Raw genomic sequence first — 26,569 nt, 5'->3', positions numbered from 1 at the left:
TGACATCTCTGTGAAAATCATGAGTCAGGGAGCGTTAGCTGCGAGGCACGGTGAGTCAGGAGTGAGAGGCAGAGAGTGGGCAGGGAGGGATGTGGAGGTGTTTGTGTGGGAGGGTGGGGTTAAATCAGGGGAGAGGAGGTGACACCTGTGGTGGCGATGAGCCTTCACCCACCATCCACAGTTAATGTGGATTTTTTAAAAATTAAAACATATACAATGTCTTGCAAAAGTATTCATAACATTTTAACGTTTCATCACAAAAGGCAGCTAAAGTCCATAGAAAACGTTAAAAAGACCCAAAAGAGAAGGAGCCCTGGCTCCTTGGAGGTTAAAAATAAAGAAACAACAGATGAGTCAAGATTTTTGCACAGCACTGTTGCTCATATGAGACGGTTATTATAAAATGAATGCCTGCGTACAAAAAGCCACACACTCAGCTTTAATAATAACTGGACCATAAGAAAACCTGACACTTCTTATTTTCAGTCAGGCTCCGACTCAGCCGGGAGCAGAGCAGGAAGGTCAAAGCTGTTTTCCCTCTTTAGTGAACATAAAGCCTGCTCACATTTACTACAGCATGATTCACCTCACCTGCCCCCTACCTGTCCTGTACACCTAGCTACACACTCTGCTTCTCTGTTTGTTTCTACCACCACCTAACAATCGCAAGAGTGCTCCTCGCCTCACGCCCATCCATCATCTTTCTTTCAGCAGGGACCGGGAGCTGAGCTGAGCTTTCAGAGGATTCGGTTACAGCCCATTATAGTTTAATGACTGACTTAGAGGTTTCACTTGCACAGACACACTAATATATAACCAACACACATCTACAGTGCATACAGCAGTTAGAAATAATGAAAACACACAACGAAACTGTGAAAACATCCACCTGTGCCAAAATGGGTCAGCCAAAATATAGACTCAACAGCAAAATCCACACAAAGCAACTGAATTCACGCAAGATGGGCGATAAGATGTGAGGCGCCACTAACATACACAACCCACAGTGTGTGCAAGTGATGACTGGCTGGCCGCACCCAGTTGGCCCATTAGCCAGATGGATGGAAAGCCAGAGGAAATGTAGAGTGTGGTGTGATGCATTAGGATATGATAATGATGGGACCATCAAACCAGGCTTGGCAGGGGCCCAGGCCCTAGAAACATAGCAGAACGATTTAACAGGAGCCAAAATGTCTCTGTCACTAGAAAAGACATGACTGTGTCTGGTATTATAGGAGACATGTGGCAGCAGGTGCAGCGACTGGGCAACAGCTCCCATTAACTAAGAGAAAAGGTTGGAAAGTGTTCGACATGGAGAGAAAGATGGGAAATCCTTTTTGGTTTTTCCATTTTAATTATGGTCAAGTTTGACTGACAAAAAGCTCTAGAAAAACAAAACAAATTGACTGATTTAACTTGGCACAGGATTAGCGGATTTTAAGCGTTAATTATGGTAAATGGACTAAACCAAATAAACTTTTCTAGTCAAACTGATCACTGAAAGCATTTTATACCAGCCACACTCACATTCATACATCGATTAAGAGATCAGGAGGGAGCTTGCCAAGGGGCACCTGGATATGTGGAACCGAACCCACACCTTCCTGATGCAAGACAACTACTCCTCCCATTAAGCCACAGTCACCCTATGGCTCTCCCAACTTTGCATCTTTTGTGCTTGAGTTTATCCACACCACCACAATTCTTGACTTAACGAGGAACCTTCAGTCAATAAAACTTTCAACCTCTGAAAGTGAACTGTTGAGTCCGTCATCTAAAAATGGTAACAGTATGCAGAACTGCAAGCTTACCTAGACATGGTGTCAAGAAGTTAAGAAGTTGATGGTAACTCTGGAGGAGTTGCAGAGATCCACAGGTCAGGTGTGGCAATCTTTTGACCGGACAACTATTAGTAATGGACTCCACAAATCTGGCTTTCATTGAAGAGATGCAAGACGAATCATTGCTGAGGGAAAGTCATACAAGGTCCTGTTTGCAGTTTGTTACAATCCATACAGAGGACAGGGCAACAGGTGGAAGAAGGTGCTCTAAGCAACTTCAACGAAATCGAACCGTTTGGCCTACATGCAAAACGCCACATGTGAGAAATAAATAACACCACACATCAACCTGAAACCATCATTGCTACAGTTAAACATACTGGCAGCATCAGCTCATGCTTCTTCAGCAGAGAAAGAGAAGATGGTCAGAGTTGATGGGAAAAATGAATGCAGCTAAATGCAGGTTCAACTACCACCTGAACACTGACCCTAAACATTCATGTGCTCAAATGGCCCAGTCAAAGTCCAGAGCTAAATCCCATTGGGAATCTGTGGCAAGACTTAAAACCTGTTGATTACATATTTACCCTATTCAATCTGATGGAGTTTTAGCTGTTTTGAAGTAAGAAAAATGAAAAAAAACATAAAATGTCACTTTCAATACACGCTAGCTGATAGAGACATGCAGTAAACCATTTGCAGCTGTAATTATAAGACAAGTTAGTTCTACACACTGACTCAGCAGAAAATACATACGAACACTGACACCACTTTTTAAATGTTTTTCTTCAACTTCATAATTAAGCTCTACTTTTTGTTGGTCTGTCACACACAATTCCAATAAAATACATTTAACTTTTGCTTGTAACATGACAAAATGTGACATGAGTCACTGTTAATCCAACATCCCTCTTATGCACATGACCAAATCATCCCAGGCCTGCCTCTCCAACTTTGTCTTCAACCTGACCTGTCTCTCTGCAAGACTCCGCTTTACTGTTGTGCCTCTGTCCTTCTCATTCACACACACACTTATTCTCACACAAAACCCTGCCGGATGCTGGGTGTAGATCAAGCAAACCTTGCCATTAAGTGTTGTAAACAAGGGACAAAGCCCAACTAAAAACAATCACAGAACTCCTCTGTGGAGGTTTGGGTTGTGGTGCCGACAGAGGTGATTTATCTTAATGAGGTGCTTCATGTAGGGGATAATAGAATGAGCTGAGGATGCAAGGCTGTTCGCTCAGAGGGATTCAAAGAGGGGCAATATAAAGGGGCAACTCATTTGGTATTTCGGGTAAAAAGTTTCAGCATGTGTTAGAAATTCAGAAGAGAAAGGGCTAAAAGACTGTCTGTAGGTTGCTTTGGGATGCCATGCGTCTGTTTCCTATTGCTTATAACGAGAAATAAGAAGCATATAGAGCTGAAGGAGTTCAGGAGCCCCACAGGTTGCCTGCAGCATGAAGCAATATCAAAGACTGTTTGAAATAACAGATAAACAGAACACAAAGTAAAAAACCAAGAACAAGCAAGACAAACAAAAGATGAAGGACAGAAACAGATTAAGTAACAAAAATCCAGAAACTGCAGACTTTTCCTCTCTTCTGTTTTCACTTCAATTTCCTGTTTTTCAGCTCTCCAGTCCTAGATGTTTCAATCCTGCCTGACTTCCTTTCCCTGCATCTCATCATGTATTCCCTGTGGACGTATGTCCTTCCCTCAGCCTTGCCTCTTCTCCATCATAACAGCAGGCCTGACAACACTCTCAGTCTAATTTGAAGCCACTGGTGGCCCCGGTGATTAGTCTGCTGTCCATCACTTTGCAATTAGTTCTGCTGGAAGATAATGGGAGAAGGAGAGGCCCATCACTCTCTCTGGCACCTACTGCTCCTTCACGTCCTCCCTGTTCACCTCAGACCAAAGTTCTCCACCAACCTTTTTCCTGCATCATGTCCTCCTTCCTTTTATAAATGACACACTGCCTCAACAGAGTTAGTTAGAGTCAAAAGAAGCATGCATCATTGTGAAAGTGCCCCAAACGTGTGAAGCTGACGTCACAGTTCATCTTTCCCTAAGAATAGCTCCACCCAAAGCAGTTTTTGCAAATGTCTCTTGCTGTTATTGAGAGGGACAGGGCCACAGTTCATAACTCTCCTCAGCACTGACAAAGCTTTTACCAGCAGCACTGTCATTTATCATCGGACATATGTAGCATCATTTTTCTCTCTCATTTGGCATACTGCGTTATTAAACTAGAACTATAGTGCTGTGAAAAGATGCTTTCCCCCATTTCAGATTTTTTCTATTTTGCTTTTTTGTTCCACTTAGATGTTTCAGATTAAACTTATTTGAACATAAAGTAAAGATGATTGGGAAAAGACAAAATGCAGTTTTGAAATGAAGATTTCATTCATCCATTAAAGCATGGACTCTTGAACCCATAAAGTCTTCCGAAGTATCTGGGCACAAGTCAGAGATGTAAGACCGGGTGTCATCATTAAACCTGTTCCAAGATCATTTAGTCACTCCTGATCAAGGCAGGCCAGAAAAAGCTTTAGCATCAATACGTAGCCTCTCACTTCTGAAAATAATATACAGTTAGGTCCAAAATTATCCAAACCCCTGGCACATTTAGGTGTAAAATAGTATTTTAATTTTACCAACATGTTTCTTCTGACTGGAAGAAATATTAATTATTTGGAGAGCCTCAAATAGAACCCTGAAAGACTTGGAGCTCTTCACTAAAGATAAATCATCAAAATACCAGTGGAAACATGCAAAAAGCTGGTCAGCAATCATAAGAAGGGTTTGACTGCTGTTAAGCCAGTCAAGATTGTTTTCTATTAATTATGGAGAAGGGTAAAAATAATTTTTGACATGCCAAAAATGTAAATAAAACAAACAATTTTTTTCAAAAGTGATATCCCTTTTAAATTATGTTAATATTTTCTGAGACATATCATTGTCACTTCCTATCTGAATAATAATTTAAAATCTAAATCTGTCAGGGTGTCGTGTTTTGGTGTCCAAACGCAGAGACGGGGACGGCAGGTGGATGGTGAGTAAAGGCGTTTAATAACAGAACTCAGGAGGCAAGAATGGATTGGCAACAACAGGCTGAGGACGACCTGACAATGGAGTCCCTGAACCAAGGAGTATTTAAACAGGGGAGTCTGAAAACCGATTACTAGTTGAGTAAATAACCAGACAAGTAATACTAGTAAACCACTGAAACATAAGATTCTACAAACGGACCAAAATTACCAAACTAAACTCAAAATCCTTCTGATCCTGAGACAGGGATATAAATAATTTTGGGCTTAAGAGTTTAGGGTTTTTTATTGTGGAAAATCAGTCCATTATCAATGAGTTTTGTGTTTGTTGAGAGAAATAGGAATATTTTGAAATTCTAGATCCAGATATATTCTGCTGCTGTGTTAATTTTTTGTGGATAATAAAAAAAAAACACTTTTATGTTTATTTGACTTAAAAATTATACAGTTAAGCCTGATTTTGTTTATAACCCTGGCACAATTTAGATTTAAAATTATATGGAGTAAAACCACCTGGTTTTCACTCCATATATACACACCTGTTTAGTTAGTCATTGCGGAAACATTTCTCAAACCAAGTCTTGTTGTTTTTTAATCATGCCATGCCTGTCTTGCCTGCCCTTTTGTTGTTTTGATCCTGCCTCCTGCTGTGAGTGAGTTTTTGTTATTAAACCTTTTTGCACTTACCATCACACTGCCTGCTCGTCTGCATTCTGGGGTCCTATATCTCGCAAACCATAACAAATAACAAACATTTCTTTAAAATACTTTAAAAATAATCCTTCTGTTTGCAGTGACCACTTCACCATTTCTGTTCTGACCACTCAGGAAATCATTGGGTCACTGTGAATAAGACCTGCTGCTACATCAGGTATATTTGCAGAGTTTATCCATAGTGCGTCACTAGTCCTACCAGATAAAGGAAATAGAGCAATCAGGTTATTCTGTAGGACATATGTGGGGAAGCACACAGGGAGGCATTTAAACAAGCAAAGCTCCTAAACTCAGCTGCCTTCAACATTTTTCTACAGCTCTTGTTAAATGTGTGACTCTGCTCCAGCGAGAGGAGAGATCCGGAACTAACGGACAAGATTTTACTTGTTCAGCTGCTTTATGGACACAAAACAATGTTGTTCTAAAGACTCTGTATGCATTACAAATATCTTTATCTTGTTATCAGTTGACCACCCTGCTGCATTGCTCCACTCTCCTCAAATAGTTTCTCAGGATTAATGCCCATCTACTTAAATATTTATACAGTAGAAGAAGCTATTGGTCTAGACGACATGACCAAGACGAAATAATTTAATGTTCCCTTCCTCCAATTTTAGTTTTTGATTATGTATTCTTGTCTGTGTTTTGATTTCTGTTTTTGCGGCCAAAAAAGAATCAAGAAACTTAATCATTACTCTTGTTTTATGAGCAAAAACAGACTTTCTGATGGTAGATAAATGATGTTTTATACAGCGTAAAAAACGTCAACCTTATTAGAACTCCCTGACTTTGATATAATTTTGCCGCCGTAATCTGACTGGTGATGTCATCTGTGGAAACTCAGCAGACATTTAGTTTGATATCAGCAGATTAATATGTTCTACTCTGACTTTATGAAGAAAGGCTGTAAAGTTGCTCTGTTCACAATATTAGCAAGAAGGCAGATAAGAAAGGGTGCACATGAAAAGCAGCCAAATGGCTTGGCTGACATCCCACTCTGATAGACCACCTCTTAGGGAGTATTTGCACAGGAAACTGAAAGGGCATATTTCAACATATTCAAGTGCCAGAAAATCTACAAATCTTACTTATAAAAGAACATAAATTATTCACAGGTGGCCGTTTTGCTCTTTCTCCAAGCAGGCAAGAGGTTTAAATTGCACTTTCTGACACAGCGACAGCATGTGGAGGTAAGCCTTCATCTGCAACCAGACCACTGATGTGTCCGCGGATGTTGGTTGAGCGAAGGCATTAATTATGTGCTGTTTTTAAATACAAAAGACTCCAATAGATCATTTTCAAGAGAAGATGTTTGCTCTGTCAGGCATGGTTTTATTCACAACAATCACCTGCAGCAACAAGTTGTCTTTTCTCTGTGTCTGAGCAAAATGAAAGTCTGCATGTTTTGGGAAAACTAACTGTAAATGGTCTGAATTTATAGAGCTTTTTTCTAGTCCCAGATCCTGTGGGCAACTTGGAGTTTTGTGCCTTTCCCAAGGCGACATCGACAGGTGGCATAGGATGAAGTAAAAATTACAAATTGTACCTGAATGCTTTTAGTTTGATTGCTTGTCACAGCAGTCATACTGGGTTTACTACAGAGCGCTTTTAAATCCCTGTGTGCACTGCAGGCCCCCAAGCTACTGTATCTCAGACATTTCTCTTCCCTTTCTCCTCCTTACTGGACAAATTACTCTATAAATCTTCATCACTTGAGCTCAAATTCAAGCTGCTGTCTTTACTATCAGCCTTTTCTTCATGGGACGCCGTTGTATATCACATTGATGCCTGGGTTATGGGTTCTGTATGTATGGTTGCCTTCTGTGCAGGTTGTTTTTCAGATATTCAACTACAACTATGATACTCTACATGCATAAACAGATTTGAAAAAGCAAAGGCATAAATATTAAGAAATATGCCCTCTATTTCCCCATAGGTTTTACTATTCATGAATGATATTTTTCTAAAACCAAACTAGTAGAAACTAAGGTAAAGAGTACCATTAAGTTAAATGTCTGGTTACTCATTGCTGAAAACATGTTAGAAAAGTTGTGTACATAGAAAACATCAGGTAACTATATAAACACTCCATAAGTTTTAGCCTCTCATATTTACACCAATCATTTTGCCAGAAAACAGCTTTAACCTTCAGGAGCCCAACACTGGCAGCTGTGAGGAATCACAGCAGTTTTATATTTGGATTAAGCGCTCATTAAAAGTAACTGTTTAGTCATGTATAAACGTTCTGCATCTATTTACAGATAACATACGTAGGTGGCCGGGAGGAGAAATGCTCGCTCATGCTCATCCAAACTGAGCAGACGAGGTAATAGGAGCCTCTATAAGGGTGCCATTGCTGAGATTGCTGTCACAATCCAAAGAAAAATTTAAGATCAAGCATGCTGATAAAGGTGATCCAGTGGGTTGGAGGTGATTAACTTTACTCCCACATTACACAAGAGTTAAACACACGAGAACGGGCCAATGGTGGCAAAGGAATAAGGATGAACGACTGAAGGATTCTCTCAGTTCTGGGTCAACAAAAAGAGATTTGTCTTTGAGTCCCATGTTTGGCAGCGTCTTACTATCTAGAAGTGAGAGAGAAAAGAGTAAAAGAAAAGTAAAGAAATCCCTGTGGGCCAGGAACTTCTGATATACTTTCCACCTGCAGTCTTGTACAGGTCACAAAGGTCATCACTTCATGTTGGCAAACAGCTTTGTCGGCCCTCTGCCTGCATGCATCAGAGAACGGGAGAAATCTGATTTGAATAAAGAAGAAAGTGCTTCCAGGATAAATATTTGTAAATATAAGTTATTACAGTTCAGTAAAAATCAGAAATGGACCAGGAGCACAAATGGTTTCTAAAGAAAATCAACATGTTTTAAGCTTCTGATTCTCATAGGAAATAAAACAAACACAACAGTGGTCTGTTTAGAGTAATCAGACTGACTTCATGGTTAAGTAACCATCTCAAGTTATTGACGGCTAACTGCATGACTGACCTGTGCAGAAACAAAACATCATCATGTGTGCTGTGAAACAATAACAAAGGTGCTTATACCAGCAAACTGCTGCAGTTCTCATCGCTTTTTAGGAGCGTGGGTAAGGAAAGCATGATAGTAACAGCTGGACCTCTGTTACATTTATTCCATCACCTCCACTTTTAACAGATGCAGGCTAATTTTAGATGTGAAACTCTCAGGCTGTAAACAGGTCCCACTCACACCCTGGTTGCTGCACTGCTTTTAGGTTAAATTGTGGATTTTTCATCTGAAGCACCCATGATGCTTAACAAATTCAGGATTATAAGATATTTCTTATTTATCGTGTTGGTATGTGGGACTTTTAAGCTTTGAAGGCCTAACTGCACAACAGATAAAGTATTTCATTGGTTGTTACTTATTAAGTCATATTTATTCAGTGAATTTATAAGATGACAGTTCAAAACAAAATGAATATCTTAATAAAAATGTTTAAATCATATTCAATAACACATTTTGTCTTATTATCTGATGCTTCCATGGGAACAGGAAAATTACCATGAAGCCAAACAGAAAAACAAGACATTTATTTGTTTAGGCTTTACAAAGCAGAGTCAACTACAGATATATGGTCATGGATTTATCATCAATCTGCAATGTCTCGCAGAAGTACTCATTCAGCTACAACCACAGACTTAAATGTATTTTATCTACATTTTATCGAATAGAGCAACGCAAAGTGGTGCATTATTGTGAAGTGGAAGGAAAATTATACTTGGTTTTCAAAACCTTTTACCATAAAAACATGAAAAGTGGGTTGGCCTTTCTCTAGCTCCATCAGTCTTCTCAACAACTCACCAGCTTTCCTGTCCCTGCCAAATAGGCCCACGGCATCATGTTGCCACTGCCATGTTTCGAAGTGGGAAGGTTTGTTGAGGGTGATGTACGTTGTCAGTTTTCTGCCACACAGGGTTTTGAATGCAGGCAAAATAGTTTAATTTTGGTCTCATCTGACCTGAGCACCTCCTTCCACATGTTTGCTGTCTCCACGTGGCTTGTGGCAAACTGCAAGTGGGATTTGTTATGACTTTGCTTTTGCCTCTCTTCCACAAAAGCCAGATTTGTGCAGTGTTATAGCTAATGACTGTCCCTTAAAATATTCTTCCACCTGAGCAGTGGATCTCTGCAGCTCTTCCAGAGTAATTTGGGTGGCTTCTTTTATGATGCTGTTTGTTCATTAATGTTCCCTAGTAAACTTCTGAGAACTGCTCAGAGCAGCTGAATTTATACTGGGATTAAATTACACACAGATTGACTTTATATACTAATTAGATGACTTCATCAGATAATTTGTTGCACTCAATATCTTTAGTGGCATCAGTGTAAATGGTGCTAAATAGAAAGACATGCCATACTTGTCAGAAGTTTTGAAATGAATCATTTTGCTTCCATGTTATAGTTATGTTCTTCATATTGTTCTATTTCATATATTCCAAATAAAATATTTTAAGTTTGTTATTGTAACTTCATGAAATGATGAAAATTTCACACCACTGAAATACCTTTGCAAGCCACTGTGGTAACAAATTATAAATGTTAAGTTCTTAATGTTTCTTCTTAATACGATAACCCACAATAGTCAAAATCAACATATGCAGTCCCTTTCCAAATAGAAAATGCTGGAGACACAACATTTTCTCTGCCATGCTCTCTCCAACAGCATTTAGCAAGAGCGAGTTTTCAATGTCAAGCTCCAGCAGAGCAGGCTTGAAAGCATTCAGGGTCAGAGCAGAGCAGGACGAGCAGAGAAGGCAAAGATGGCCGCGACCACGGCTTTCTATCAACAGGGAACCCTGCTGGAAAAATATAAGCAGTCAATTGGTTTATTTGGGGTGTTAGATGTGTGCAAATAGCTTTAGCAAATTCTCATTACGGAGGGCTTATTAGATGGCTTATTTCTCTCACTTCGAGGATGTCAGGGAAAGGGCAAATGTCTTGGTTCCCCCTAAGTTGATGTCAGGACTTTCAACTAGGGACTAAAAAAAGCTTTGACAAACACTTTCAATTTATGCATTATTTCACCCAGCTGTCAGACTATGTCAAATATGAATTCGCAATCCAAGAACGTTAGGCACGCGGGACCCATCACGGTCACAGGAAAAGTTTTCATGTTAAATTCCTGAGGAGCAGTCATATCGGGATGGTTGGAAGTCGGCCAATTACAGTTTTAACTTTATTCAGTGTCTTTCAGGAGATTTACTGAAAGTGAAGCAACTGATTTATTTACCAAGATGAAGAACCTGGTCTGGTTTAACTTCTCCAAAATAAACCAGAGTATCATATTTAATGGTAATTTGGAAAAAACAGGAGCGTGATAAGCAAGAGACCTGTTTTTACAACCTTTAAATGACCTTCTGGATTTAACTGATTGTGACTGCTGTATTGTAACCATAAAGTCATTTATAAAAATTATATGACAACCTGCTTGTTTTTTTATTTTACATATTTAAACTATACAGTCCGTTCATTCAATAAATTAGAACATGCGTTCCAAAGAGGCTCCTTTGTCAGAGTGAATGTATTTGCTGATAGGCAGTCTGATTGTAACAATATCATGGAGTACCTGTCAAAATTGGTTGTTTAATATAAATTTTCTGTGTTTTAGGTTTAGATTTTGTTGGGTATGATTCATCTTATTACTTTTTCCTTAGTTTGCAAGAAACTCATTGAGGAGTTTAATACTTTTCCCTCTTTGAACATATGAAGTTTCAGAATTGGTGTCAAACTTCATTTACTCTGAAAGCTTTCTCTACCGTCTCATTTCTTGTCATTTTAGAGAAAGCCGTGCAAAGTTTCTTCTTTACCCTCAGTTTTTTCTTCTCTGCGGAGCAGTGACATGCGATGGGGTTTCATGACTGGCGAGGCACAGAATCTGGAGTCGGATGTACAAATATATGAACCTAAAATAAAGGGCTTATATTTCAATTATGACCTTAACTGAATCATTCAATTGTTTTAAAAGCTTTTTACTGCTTTAATCAATTCCATGACAGTATATAAAACATTCGTTTGTTTTTCTTTTCTTTAATGGTACTGCAAGAAAAACAAAAGAATGGATTATTTAAAATATTTTTTTCATTTTGGCTGATTTCCAACTAAAATTGAAAACTGTGTATGATCTTATCTTTATTTATATATAAGTCCATGGAAGCAGGTTGCCTTAATCAGTCTTTTAAAATCCCCCGGTTCTCCCTCACCTTTACGTTGTGTACGCTAATGTTCAGTCTGTGCTGCCCATTCAATGCCAAGTCAAATCCGTGTACTCCACACTGTTTTCAGGTGAACCACTCCAGTTGAAAAGAGCAGATTAAGTTTCTCCCACTTGTTTGAAGCAGATCTTTCAGCTTTGGAGGTAGTCTTCCTCTCTCTAAAACCTAATGTTTCGATTAAAAAACCCAGTTTAGAAACATCCTTTTCCGGTTTTGAGAAGTAATCTTCCATTTTGTTGCACCAAATTTAATAAGAGTAATGCTAGAGCACTTCTCAGTGAAAACACCTCTGCCCTCTGCGTAGCTGAAGAGTACGGTAGGGACGTCCTGTTAGTTGTTTGTGTCTATGGGGCTCTATGGGGTTACAGTACTTTTGCCTCACTCTGTCCATTTTCACTGTGCATTCATGGCTGATTAGAAAGCCTAAACATGTCACACACATTCAATGAATATAATAGACAGACCATGTTATTATGTATTTGTTAGTATTTCACTTGTCATGATGAGCTTACCTGACTGCACAACACGGCTGCAGAGACAAGAAGTGTCTCTGCAGCTCCTGCCGTAATAAGATGGCTGCTGTACAGTCTAGAATAAGTCTGGTTCCAGTTAATCTACATTAGGATCCAGATCTAGACTGCCATCTGTGGACCTGTGGTCTAATTGATATCACGCCAATGATAACCATGCCAAAGACTCTAACCTCCTCTTCCTCTCGATTTTTACACATCTTTTCTCCTCTTTTATCTTTTCTTTCTGACAAAAAAACAACTAAATCTTTTTTTTTACCCTGGTGACAGCAGGTATCTAGCCCTGTAAAAGGATATGATATAAATCAGTCTGGCCTTTATTGGATCTTTCAGAGTAATGAGCATAAACAAAAAGCAGCTTGAGAACTCTTATTTCACTGCTTAGAGGTCATAGAGGCAAGAACATCATTTCTAATTTATGAGTGCTGTCCGGTTCCTTGCAGACCTCACTCTCTCCCCTGCTCTCCTAATCTCTCTGTCTTCCAGCTCTGAGGTAACTCAGAGAAGTAGTACAGTAGAGGGGGTGCCATCTGCAGCTCTGGCCATCTCACAGCTTTGCTCTGGCCATCCCTCCAATGGCAGCAATACAAGCACAGAGGGAGGAAAAATACCACCCAAACCTCTTCCCATTCTCCTAGCTAACCCTCACATGGCATCTCCCTTCCTTCTCCTCCTTCCTCCTGCTGTAGGAGTCCTCCTACTCCCAGCTGCTCAGACAACCCGCATCTTAACCTCTCGATCTTACAGTTCTCTTCATCTGCTTCCTCTACAGTTTCTTCTTCTGTCTCTATCTCTAGCACTCCACCATATCCCCTGGTGACTGAGTTGGCAGAGGATGACAAGCAGAAGCTTTCTAGTGTTCCTTTGTAAGCAGGCATTGAATGTTCTCGAGCAGCGTGTCAGAGTGGATGGCTAAAAATCCCTCTGTCTTTATTATTAAACATCACTGAGATTATTCGAAGGCAATCTCGGTGCCCTTCACTGATCTTTGAAACAGATGACTTGATCAAGCATTATTAGTTGTTGTCTTTGGAACTTCCTAAACTCGCTACACCAACTAAAACACATTCGTAAAACAATGGTTTGCTAACTTGAGCAAATGTAGCTTTCTGCAGCTGTTGTTCTCAGGTTTATATGCAGTGTTTCAAACCCTGACAACTGTTTCAGGTTATTCTGCGGGCTTTACACACACAGAAATGTCCTTTAACGTTTTAGGATCAATTTAGAGACTACAGAGCTATAATCCTACAGTATGTTTTAGCTTTGTTTGCTGAATTTGTAAGGAAGTAATTTGTTAATTTTCACTGCATCAGCCTAAAGAGTGATAGTGCCATCAGCTTTTTCTGTTGATAAAGTGGTAAAAAAATCCTGTAATACACTATCTCAGACTAATGGCATCATTTAAGTTTTGTAGCCTAGAGGTGACACAATATTTAAGGCCATGTAGCAAAGCCATAATGTATCTTTTGGACAGGTACAGGGGTTGGATAATGGAACTGAAACACCTGGTTTTAGACCACAATAATTTATTAGTATGGTGTAGGGCCTCCTTTTGCGGCCAATACAGCATCAATTCGTCTTGGGAGTGACTTATACAAGTCCTGCACAGTGGTCAGAGTGATTTTAAGCCATTCTTCTTGCAGGATAGTGGCCAGGTCACTACGTGATACTGGTGGAGGAAAACGTTTCCTGACTCGCTCCTCCAAAACACCCCAAAGTGGCTCAATAATATTTAGATCTAGTGACTGTGCAGGCCATGGGAGATGTTCAACTTCACTTTCATGTTCATCAAACCAATCTTTCACCAGTCTTGTTGTGTGTATTAGTGCATTGTCATCCTGATACATGGCACCACCTTCAGGATACAATGTTTGAACCATTGGATGCACATGGTCCTCAAGAATGGTTCGGTAGTCCTTGGCAGTGACGCGCCCATCTAGCACAAGTATTGAGCCAAGGGAATGCCATGATATGGCAGCCCAAACCATCTCTGATCCACCCCCATGCTTCACTCTGGGCATGCAACAGTCTGGGTGGTACGCTTCTTTGTTGCTTCTCCACACCGTAACTCTCCCGGATGTGGGGAAAACAGTAAAGGTGGACTCATCAGAGAACAATACATGTTTCACATTGTCCACAGCCCAAGATTTGCGCTCCTTGCACCATTGAAACCGACGTTTGGCATTGGCATGAGTGACCAAAGGTTTGGCTATAGCAGCCCGGCCGTGTATATTGACCCTGTGGAGCTCCCGACGGACATTTCTGGTGGAAACAGGAGAGTTGAGGTGCACATTTAATTCTGCCATGATTTGGGCAGCCGTGGTTTTATGTTTTTTGGATACAATCCGGGTTAGCACCCGAATATCCCTTTCAGACAGCTTCCTCTTGCATCCACAGTTAATCCTGTTGGATGTGGTTCGTCCTTCTTGGTGGTATGCTGACATTACCCTGGATACCGTGGCTCTTGATACATCACAAAGACTTGCTGTCTTGGTCACAGATGCGCCAGCAAGACGTGCACCAACAATTTGTCCTCTTTTGAACTCTGGTATGTCACCCATAATGTTGTGTGCATTTCAATATTTTGAGCAAAACTGTGCTCTTACCCTGCTAATTGAACCTTCACACTCTGCTCTTACTGGTGTAATGTGCAATCAATGAAGACTGGCTACCAGGCTGGTCCACTTTAGCCATGAAACCTCCCACACTAAAATGACAGGTGTTTCAGTTTCATTGTTCAACCCCTGTATGTATGAATCCCCCTTTACATTTTTAGTTACATTTCAAAAATATACCAAATGTTACTCTGGCTGCCACAGCACAGCTCACTCAGTGACTTCAATCAGAATCTCTTTGACATTTTTCAATACACCCATTAGTTTTATCTTAACCTTAGGAAATTACCTCTGTGGACTGATTGTACAATATTAACTTTGTACAGCTTTAAGTGGGACCGAATGCGTTTGATGCTAATTGTCAGTATTCCCATGTAAAACTAAAATGTTCTTGCATGTTGTTTTCATTAAAAATTTTACTCAATTAGGTAACTTTTGACTTCACCAGAACAAGCAGGTTAGAAATGGCTGGATCATGATTATGAACAGAGGAGCGACATGGAGCTGCACGACTGGAACAAAAAGGTGGCTGGTGTGTTATGAAACAAACAATTTTACACATCACCTCCTGCTGAGTCTCCCTCAAAGCTTTGACTTATGACTCATGCACAGATTGAGGCAGTCTGGAGGAACAAAGGCAGAGATCTGTGAGCAGGAGTTGATGAAAAAATCATGATGATCGTTTTTCAAAGGATCACAGCAACATGCTCCCTTTTTCATCCTCTGTGCATTTTCTGAGATACATTTAATTCAGTCACAGCTTTCTTAAATTGTACAACTGTTTGATGCCAGTAAAAACTGCTTCTCCTGTTACTGAATCTATTCACAATCTGCAATCAGCTCTGTTAGGTCTGTAAATGATTGAGTGTGAGATGGATGGATGGATGGATGGATGGATGGATGGATGGATGGACAGACGGATGGAAGGACGGATGGACGGACGGATGGATGGATGGACGGACGGATGGATGGATGAACGAATGAATGTGGTGTAATTTATTACCAGGTGGCTATACAGACAGATGTCTTCACCTGACCTTTGTTCTAATCCAGTGATTGAGAATGATTAATAGTACATAGAAGGGTATAGTGCTAGAAATTGTCATCAAGGTTGCATATTTGATGACTGAGAAGCTAAAAAGAGAGAAAGTTTAACATGGATGCAATGCACACACACCTTATTTGAAAGATGAATGTACATTTCAGAGTTTAGCTTTGTGTAAAAACACAAACACTTGCGGGAGGGGGGTATTTTATCTGAATGTATGTGTGGTGCAGAGCAAGCAAGTAATACACAGCTGGAAGATTGACCCTCAAAGTGATCCAGTGGCTCCATAATGCTGTTAGAGATTTTGCTGACTTAGATTGTTGTGCTTGTTGTCTTTTGGGTAAGGGTCACTTTAAATCAATCCAAAGCTGTCCTGATCTGTTTTTATCCTTTTATACTGAGAAGAATAAACATTCCCAGACATGACAATGAGTATGCACAAAGGTAAAAGTGTGTATAAATATATTTGGGTCCCTAAAAAGCCATTTTAAGATTTCTTTCTACAATGAATTTTTGCATTTATTGCATAGCACAAGGTAAATTGTAGATGAAAGATTTGAACAGAGTTAATCAACCAAATATCACTCTAAACGTTCTAATAAACACTGATGTAGAGTAAATCTTATCAGACAGATATTGTGTCTAAGTTTATAATGTGAATTCAGGAGCTTAAAAACAAACCGTACAGTGCTTTGTCTTTTCTGTCGGCTGGTCAGTAGGTTCTGAGTGTCTTCTCTTCAGCTGCTCATCACGCATAGTGCTTGTGCTGCTGTGATGTGGAATAAAACATTACATAGCGTCCAAACCTCATTTATCGTTGATTAAAATGAATCTCCTCCATACTTGAGACAACTGCATCCTTTGAAAACCTTTATAACCAGTCGCTTTGGGCAGTAATCAGACGATTTATCAACCATGTTTATTTTGAAACCTTAGCTCAGATGAAGCCAAACAATAATTGTAGCCACACACACACACACACACACACACACACACACACACACACACACAGGAGTATATATCCTGAGTATAACAAGTATGAGAAAATTACATTTTCCCATTAAGGCAATCGAGTCGATGTGTCTCTTCTCTTTCTTTGAATGCCAGACACACACATAGGCAACAGGAAGAGCATGTCCTCATCATGATAACATCAGGAACATAAGATAAACAGGCTCACACACACACACACACATCATCATATACACGTTTTCTGCATCCTCTGAGCCAGCTGCTGTTCCTCGGGCGGCCAGTGAAGGCAGAGATAAACCAACACGCTTCCATACATGCATGAACACCAGTACATGCCCTCACTCACAACTGCTGACATGCCTTCTGCCATTCGTTATTACCAAAGACAGCGAGCCAATCAAATGCCAGCTCCGCCCTCCTAACCACTGTCAGCAGCATCTACCCAACAGAACTCTGGGAAATCAGTTATATGCCTTACAACCAAAACCCAGAGTTTAAATTAGAAATGTGTGAGAGTAATAACATTTAAAAAGTTCTTCCAATGTCTTTATATATTAAAAACCTTACTGTCCTTTAGTCCAAAAATTGTGAATCTTTTTATTTTTCTATATCAGTAACTCTGTATAAACAACCCACACATTTTAACGACAATTTATTAAATATTCTGGTTCAATCCATGAAACCAATTTATTATTTTTTATTTTCTCCTCTAATGTCTGTTGTGTTTTTAAGTTTTTTATATATGTGCAGATAACAGGAAAATACAGGAAAAAAATACATATGCAGTATATGTTCGGGAAGGAGAAACACAACTGAGTTAAACACAAAAATTACTTTTCATATTCCTGTATTTAAGTCTTTTGTGCTAAAGTCATCTTAAACCTAATACCTGATTCTGGTGAGAAAAAGGTCACATAACAAACTTTATGATTAAAATGATTAAAATATTTGAAATAGGTATGGGCAACATTTTAATTTGGAAATTCATATTAAATTTAAATTGAAGTGTTTGAAACTTTGGCCAGGGTGTACCCTGCCTCTCGCCCATAGACTGCTGGAGATAGGCACCAGCTCCCCCGCGAACCACTATGGAATAAGCGGTAGAAAATGACTGACTGACTGTTTGAAAATTTCTTAATTAAAGCTAAATAAAAGCTTTTGAGACTTATGTTTAATTTGTTGTTCACTTAACTCAAACTAACAGTATTATTTATGCATCCGAATATACATCTTCAGTGTCATGGAGCTTTATTAGAGAACAGAATCTACTGAAACACATGCCGATGTAGTTGCAACCATTATAAAGTAACAGGGTGTGGTATAATCCTGCATTGAAGAATCGTGCACAGTATCCTCTGTCACTCGTTAATCATGAGGCAGAAAACCTCTTCTTATGGCTTGATTTTATGAGAACATGCACTAACAAATAGCAAGAGAACCGTTGTTTGACTTTGAGTGGGAGCTGCGCCCACATTCGTACAACAACACTCAGTAGATCCCAGCAAACTGGCTATGAAACCAAATTGTCATTTGTACTCACTGATGGTTTTAGTCAGTATCAACGTTTAGAGGAGATGGTGAATGAATGCACAGATCACAGGTTATACTTTCTTTACAGTTTGCTTCCTAGGAACCATCCGTCCATTGTCTATGAGACTTCCTGTAATTAATTAGAGAATGGTTTATCTTCATTCACATGTATGTACACTGCACTTTTTAGTGTATTTTCCATATATACAATTGAACGTTTATTGGAACTAATTGTAAGTAAATGTCAACATTTACTAAATCTTTTCTTTTTTAACAAACAGGCTTGCCACACCTTTCATTTAAATACCGCTCTTAAATTTAACTTAAATATTAAACTAAACGTATGCTTGTGTGTGTGAAGCTACAATGATGAGGGACACCAGGCTAACGCTCCAAATATTAGTGATGAAGCTAAATGCAAATAAGCCCTTGCAACAGGTGCTGGGTGTGTTTCGTCACGAAGTTGTGTAGTTTGGGTGACACTGTGCCAGTGACTTAATGGCAACTTGAGATCATATGCCTCGGCTACTGTGTTATCAACAACGCCTGGTCATGAAGGGCAATGTTCTGGGTAAGCGCCTCTGTTATTATCAGACACACGGGGGTGGTCCCTGGACATCTTGCTGCTAGCAAAGTCTTTAAGCTTATCGTCATGTTGTTTATTTTGATGTTTTCATAAATTGCTGGACTTCTATCCTCCTCTGAGCAACGTCGCTGAGCATAATTTGTAGTCTAGTTGACCCGATCCTAGTATCAGTGGTGGTGTGCCCCCACTCCTAAGGGCATTTTAGAGAGACCTATTAACCTAGCTTGCATGTTTTTTGACTGTGGAAGGAAGCTGGCGTACCTGGAGAGAACATGAAAACTTCGTGCAGAAAGATCACAGGCTGAGATCTTATTAATTTTATTTATAATAATATCACAAGCTTTTTAGGTGGTTTTTGACTTTTTCTAACTCTTATTGTACCTGATTGTGGCAGCATATTGTGTGGGATGCTTAACAAAAGAAGAAGACTCAAGTCAAACAGACAGTCTCCCGCAGACAGAAAAAAAGATCTGACACAGGACACGAGGGACCGTCTTTCAGTTGATCATCTACTGTTTGAGTTTCGTAGCTGATCGCTCTTCGGGACAGACCATGTTGGCAATAAAATAACATTTTATGTGTAAAATATATTTATCTTTGACACATTTTAGTGATCCAGATAAAGAAATAAGAACCAATCTTGTCTTTGCGACTGCAGGTAATAAAAAGACCAAAGATCCAATTTAATTCCAAATTGATTGTTTGGTAATTTGTCTCAAGTGTAGACACAACACTGATTTTAGGAGCTTTTTAATGCCTTAATGATTCATAGCAAAGAACATAACGTACCTGGACTGAGGATGACTGAAAATACAACTAAAGATCATAAAAATCCGAAAAGAGTAGTTTTGTTTATTTGACTGTCTGTCTCCTTGGAGGTAAAATGTAAAATAGTGGTGATGGTTCTGCAGAGAGCTCCGTGGAGCTCTGGAGAATCTGTTGAACATGAACAGATTTTGGGAGAGCAAAGAAACATTCGGTTGAGGTTTTTCCACTGTTATTGTGCATTTGCTCACCCATGAGTCAGCAGAGAACAAAAGGCATGAGCGATAATAACACAATTAAAGGGAACAATCATACTGATGGTTGCCATGGTGAATATAAAACATTGTGAGGTGCTAGCAGTCCACTCGTTTGCCTCTTATCACTTCATTTTTCCTCTATTCTCTTAGTCTGAGCTACATGACGCCTGTTCTTTCAGTCTTTAGTTTCCCCCTGCCACTCCCTTCACTTTCTCTCATATTTTTCTGTGTTTCTCTTTCCCTGTCCTCCCCGCCTCCCTCCGCGATCCTTCTTTCACGCCACAGTGGCCTCCCTACAGGCTCCAGACAGGCCCTGAATGCAACCTTCAATGTATCATGGCAAACTGACTGGTGGGGGATGCCTGGCACAGAAACAACACACAACATTGTCACTCTCAAGTTAGTTTATGCAGTCCTCAAAAATGTTGTAATACAGCTGCTGAAACGCACACCATTAATCACTACTGTCCTCATCTTTACATTTAACACAACTTACTATTCAAGCTGCATCCTGCACTGTCTAAGCTTGGCAGCTTCTCTGGCAACAATTGCTGCTTTTTTCTTTTTCAGTGCTTCTTCTTTGTCATTTTTTGTGTAATGCAAAACAAACACCAAGGAATTCAAAATAAATCATGAGGTTAAAATACAATAAGTCTAGTTTATACAATGAATACCACTGACCGTCTTTCCTATGTATTGTCCTATTTTTTAAATCATTTTTGCAATTAACATTCAACACTAATTGTTTAATAATTAATTGGTAAGCCAATAATAAAATCAATTGACTGTGTGATACTATATTTTGCTTGATAAGTACATCAGTCCCTTTGCATTATTAATATGTAGCTCTGTTTAATCATTTTCACATTTGTAATGTTTTTCATATTTAACTGAGTATATAACAAATGGTGCTTTACAAAGACGGAAAATTATCAGACACGATCATTTCCTCCTCCTCTACCCACATAAAGAAGGGAAAAAAACAACAACAAACAAAAAAGGAGAGGTAAAAATACTTGGCATTCATGATGATTTTATGCAGAGTCCAATAAGTAGTGTCCATATAGGACAGGCAAGGCTGCCCAAATCTTATTAAAAGTGTCAAAGTTGTTTTTGGGAGTGTAGGTGATCTTTTCAAGCAGGACAAAACTTTTCCGCTCTGAGATCCATTTAAAAGTAGGAAGATGGGAGTTGGACTTCTGTGCAATGGCTATACACTTTCTGATTCCTCCTTCTTCTTTAGGCGCATTCAAGTTTCTTTGGAGTCTAGGAATAAGTTTCATCTTATCTTTTAACTTCATGAGTGGTTTGACCTAACCTCTGCAGCTTGCTTAAGGATAAAAGCTCATAAAGGAATAACATTATCTTTTTTCAGTTAAAGCTGAGCTTTACATTATGACTCTGTTACCACAACTTCCATACTTTGGCTGGTGAATTGTAAATTCCTGTGAGTTTAAGATCCCTTGGTGACCGTATGCTCGGATCGAGAGTTCAAACCAGATATTTACATACACTGTATAAAAAGAAACATACGCTTCTTCTTATTATTTGACCTCCACATGTCTGATTCATCCTTGGGTAAAATTTATTGATGTCTTAAGGTGCCACATTCATCTGTTCAAACAACTGTGCACCAGGATAAACAGCAGCATCCAGCCATCAGATACAGGTTTGGTGTTCCAGAGGTTCTGGTGCAAAATGTGCGTATAAACCCATGAACAAAAGGAAAAGACCTTGTGTTTATGTTTGCTAAAGCTGGTCTCAGAGTATTAGTTAAACAAATCCTGTACGGACATAGGCTGAAAGTCCACAATTACCGTTTGCAAATGCACCTAGGGACAAAGACCTTAATTTTTGGAGATACGACCTGTGGTCTAATTAAGCTAGAATTAAAGTGTTTGCCCAGAATGACAACGGTTACATTTGGAGGGAAAGGGAGAAGGCTTGCATGTCTGTTTGTTAAAAATTATCTTCCTCATTATTTTGTTATTTAGAAAACAGAAATAATTAATGTACCCAAACCAACCAAAAACAGGAAAAATTGGGTTTGATTGAATATCAGACAGTGAGAAATAAAAGGCTGTTTATTTTTATACAGTCAATATAAATATCTGTCTTCAACTGCGCACTAAAAAACAAAGGATGCCTACTTGTTTTTAGCTGTTCCTGGCATGGTTTGATTTGATTCTCAACATTTTTCCTTTAGGTTAAAATGCTTGATGGTAGAGGACAGTGCGGGCTGAAGTTGTCTCAAGCATATGTAACTTGTTGCTTAGAAAATATTGACTATTTCTACACAAATGCGCTCACTAAATCAAACTAAGACGTGCACGTTACAATAATTTTCATACGTTGGCATATAGCAATAATTTCGACTGAAAATGAATGGGTTAAAACGGATTTGATCGGAAAATGGGTGCACTGGTTGGTAAACCTGTTATCTTCCATTAAATCAGTACACGTTGTTCATTCCTGGATATAAACAATAGGCAACAGCGTCCACCTCTGCGCTCCCACTGTGATTTCATTTTCCGCTTCGCAAGAGAAACTGCAAAAATAGCTCAGCCCGGTATGAACCCAGTGAACCGTCAGCAGCATCTACCGGGCCGACCATAGCTCACCTGTCAGGCTGTCGTAGCACTCGATCTCGGTGATCTCCACGGCTCTCCGTTGCTCCTCGGTCAGCTTGGCCGCGGCTTGACTCAGCAGGTTGACTTCGGAGCCCGTCGTCCCGTCCACCAAATGAACCCCTTTGAGCTGGAGCAGGGCACGGTGGTACTTGCCGATCGCCTCCCGGAATTTCTTCTCCTTGTAGCAGCGGTGACCCTCCGCCTTGAAGTCGATGGCTTTCTGGATCTTCAGCTCCATCTCCATTTCGGCCGAGCCGGCTCGGTATCCGCCGTCTCCTCCTCCTCCTCCTCCTCCACCTCCTCCACCACTTCCTCCTCCTCCGGCGGCCGCTACCAGGCTACGACCGCCGGTCTCCGGGAAGCTCTTGAGGCTTTTTATCGGGTGCTGTTTGGCTTCCATATCCCTCAGTGAACGCAGCTGGAGCGGGCCATTGTGCTCGGTGTGTTTCGTCGGGGAGGACCGGAGCAGCGTGCTGTGCATAAAGGATGCGGTATCTGCGGGGCAGGCAGGCGGCACCGAAGTGACGGGAAAGGGCTCCAGACGCGTCTGCTGTGTTTGTCACTTTAAATGCTTCAAAAACGCGAAAAAGCGCTAAAAGAAGCAGGAGTAAACATCCTGAAATTCCCAAATGTTGCAACCGTCGAAAACAGAATTCCTCGTTCTGATCTCGCGGACGGATGCTCTTGTGGATGGCACGCGCAGCTTCAGCACCACAGACAGCGCGCGCACACGAAGCCCTCAAGCCGCACAGCATGATGGGAGAGAAAAATAAGTCGTGAGGCGATGCTGCGGTAGATTTTTAATGTAAAATGAACAAAATGCAAAACTTCCTCAACAAGATCGATTATTATTGTTATTACAAACCGAATCTGATGTCTGCTAATAACATGTTATTACCATAGTCATTAAATCCTCCTTGTTTAGTTAATAATTATGCCCCACAATGAGTTCTAAAACAAAATAAGCATAATTAGGATTTAACTTTTATGACTTCACCTGATTATGTTTTCAAGGGGAGGTTGAGAAACAGCTGGAGGCTGCATGCAACAGAATGAAGAGAAAGACAGCGACCTCTGCTGGACTTTGAGTAAATTACACATATTTATGGTTTGTAGTTCTACGGGAGCCCACTAACCAGTAATATCTCCAACTTTAAAATGGTGTGGGCTTAAAGGTGATGGTGGTTAATGTCTGGTTCAGACATTGGCCCCCTTTCTCAAATATGTATAATTGCTTTACAGAAGGAAACAATGAAAGATCCTGCCTTTAAATTTACTAAAGGCACTTGTGAAAGAAATTTCTGCGTGTGGGTTTTTAATAGGATATTGTGGTCTTTTGTTGGCATTTTAGATTTCTCCGTAAATGTTTATTTACTAATGTATTTTCTTTGTGTGTTACAAATATTTGCTTTTTTATGTACCATTTGCTTGTTATCTTCAATTTGTGGTCATATTCTGGGAATGTTTTACCTTTGTTATTATTGTCCTTATGTCTGATATTCCTTATTTTGGGGGAAGAAAAACTGTTCCAATCTCCAATTCCTATTTTTGGTTTGTTTTTTCAGTAGTACGGTAATTTGAGACTATAAGATTAAGACTATGCATTAAGTTTAGGAAGACAAATTGGCTCATATTTCTTAATGTCTCTGGTGTTGCTTTTATTTTGTCTTTATGATTGTTTGTTTCTTTTTATTTGATTTGTCTTTAAAAATAAATACAAAACACATTGTATACAGTTGTGTTTAAAATAAAATTAGTATGTTTAAAAACCTGATGATAGAAAAATGTTTGACATTTGTTATAACTCTACAGAAAGTGAGATAATTAAGCTGTTTAACATTAGGCTTTCGTCTTTACAAAATCAAATGTTTACTGTATAACCAAAGAAAATGCTTGCAGGCGTAGTCTTTCTCTGCATTACTGAGCTAATATTCACTTGTATAACTGAGAACTGCTTACACATTGCTGTTGCATGTACAGGGGTTGGACAATGAAACTGAAACACCTGTCATTTTAGTGTGGGAGGTTTCAAGGCTAAATTGGACCAGCCTGGTAGCCAGTCTTCATTGATTGTACATTGCACCAGTAAGAGCAGAGTGTGAAGGTTCAATTAGCAGGGTAAGAGCAGAGTTTTGCTCAAAATATTGAAATGCACACAACATTATGGGTGACATACCAGAGTTCAAAAGAGGACAAATTGTTGGTGCACGTCTTGCTGGCGCATCTGTGACCAAGACAGCAAGTCTTTGTGATGTATCAAGAGCCACGGTATCCAGGGTAATGTCAGCATACCACCAAGAAGGACGAACCACATCCAACAGGATTAACTGTGGACGCAAGAGGAAGCTGTCTGAAAGGGATGTTCGGGTGCTAACCCGGATTGTATCCAAAAAACATAAAACCACGGCTGCCCAAATCACGGCAGAATTAAATGTGCACCTCAACTCTCCTGTTTTCACCAGAACTGTCCGTCGGGAGCTCCACAGGGTCAATATACACGGCCGGGCTGCTATAGCCAAACCTTTGGTCACTCATGCCAATGCCAAACGTAGGTTTCAATGGTGCAAGGAGCGCAAATCTTGGGCTGTGGACAATGTGAAACATGTATTGTTCTCTGATGAGTCCACCTTTACTGTTTTCCCCACATCTGGGAGAGTTACGGTGTGGAGAAGCCCCAAAGAAGTGTACCACCCAGACTGTTGCAAGCCCAGAGAGGTGACTGTGGCTCAGTAGGAAGAGTAGTTGTCTTGCAATCAGAAGTTTGTGGGTTCGATTCCAGCTTCCTCCTGCCATATGTCAATGTGCCCCTGGGCAAGGCACTTAACCTCAAGTTGCCTACCGATCTGCGTATTGGTGTATGAATGTGTGAGCGTTAGTGAGTGCGATTGGGTGAATGTGGCTCTAGTGTAAAGTGCTTTGAGCGGTCTGTATGACTGGAAAAGCGCTATATAAGTTCAGTCCATTTACCATTTACCCAGAGTGAAGCATGGGGGTGGATCAGTGATGGTTTGGGCTGCCATATCATGGCATTCCCTTGGCCCAATAGTTGTGCTAGATGGGCACGTCACTGCCAAGGACTACCGAACCATTCTTGAGGACCATGTGCATCCAATGGTTCAAACATTGTATCCTGAAGGTGGTGCCGTGTATCAGGATGACAATGCACCAATACACACAGCAAGACTGGTGAAAGATTGGTTTGATGAACATGAAAGTGAAGTTGAACATCTCCCATGGCCTGCACAGTCACCAGATCTAAATATTATTGAGCCACTTTGGGGTGTTTTGGAGGAACGAGTCAGGAATCGTTTTCCTCCACCAGTATCACGTAGTGACCTGGCCACTATCCTGCAAGAAGAATGGCTTAAAATCCCTCTGACCACTGTGCAGGACTTGTATATTTCATTCCCAAGACAAATTGACGCTGTATTGGCCGCAAAAGAAGGCCCTACAGCATACTAATAAATTATTGTGGTCTAAAACCAGGTGTTTCAGTTTCATTGTCCAACCCCTGTAGTTGACCAGCTTCTAGCACATAATAACAGGTATTCTAGCCCAGGATGATTGTATAACTCCTCTGCATTTCTTGTTTTTTCTCGCCAGGGATTGTGCTGGTCTCTCCTTAACATTAATCTTGTTTATCTGGGACCAAGGAGGTGCTTATTAACTGATGTGTTTGGGGCCGTCTTGTTGAAACAGTTTCAAGGGCATATACACATTGGTATAAGGGATCATGACCTCTCCAAATCTTTTGATATACTGAAACTGATCCATGGCAATCAATCAATAGGCCCAAAACCATAGTATGAGAAGTCTCCAAATATCATGATCACTACG

At 40.1% G+C, this 26,569-nt stretch overlaps 1 protein-coding gene across 1 annotated transcript in view; it reads right to left on the bottom strand.

Moving 5' to 3' along the window:
• Positions 1 to 24,570, bottom strand: part of ttc9b (tetratricopeptide repeat domain 9B) — a 29,518-nt gene extending 4,948 nt beyond the window's left edge. Inside the window, exon 1 of the mRNA XM_047390542.1 lies at positions 22,724 to 24,570. Coding sequence (XP_047246498.1) covers positions 22,724 to 23,213 — 490 coding nt within the window. The 5' untranslated portion in view covers positions 23,214 to 24,570. The remainder of the gene's footprint in view (positions 1 to 22,723) is intronic.
• Between the last annotated feature and the right edge of the window lie 1,999 nt (positions 24,571 to 26,569).

Source organism: Girardinichthys multiradiatus, chromosome 18, assembly GCF_021462225.1.
Source record: "Girardinichthys multiradiatus isolate DD_20200921_A chromosome 18, DD_fGirMul_XY1, whole genome shotgun sequence".
Taxonomy (NCBI): Eukaryota; Metazoa; Chordata; class Actinopteri; order Cyprinodontiformes; family Goodeidae; genus Girardinichthys; species Girardinichthys multiradiatus.
Note: the sequence above shows the minus strand (reverse complement) of the source record. Positions and strands in the feature narration are given on the sequence as shown.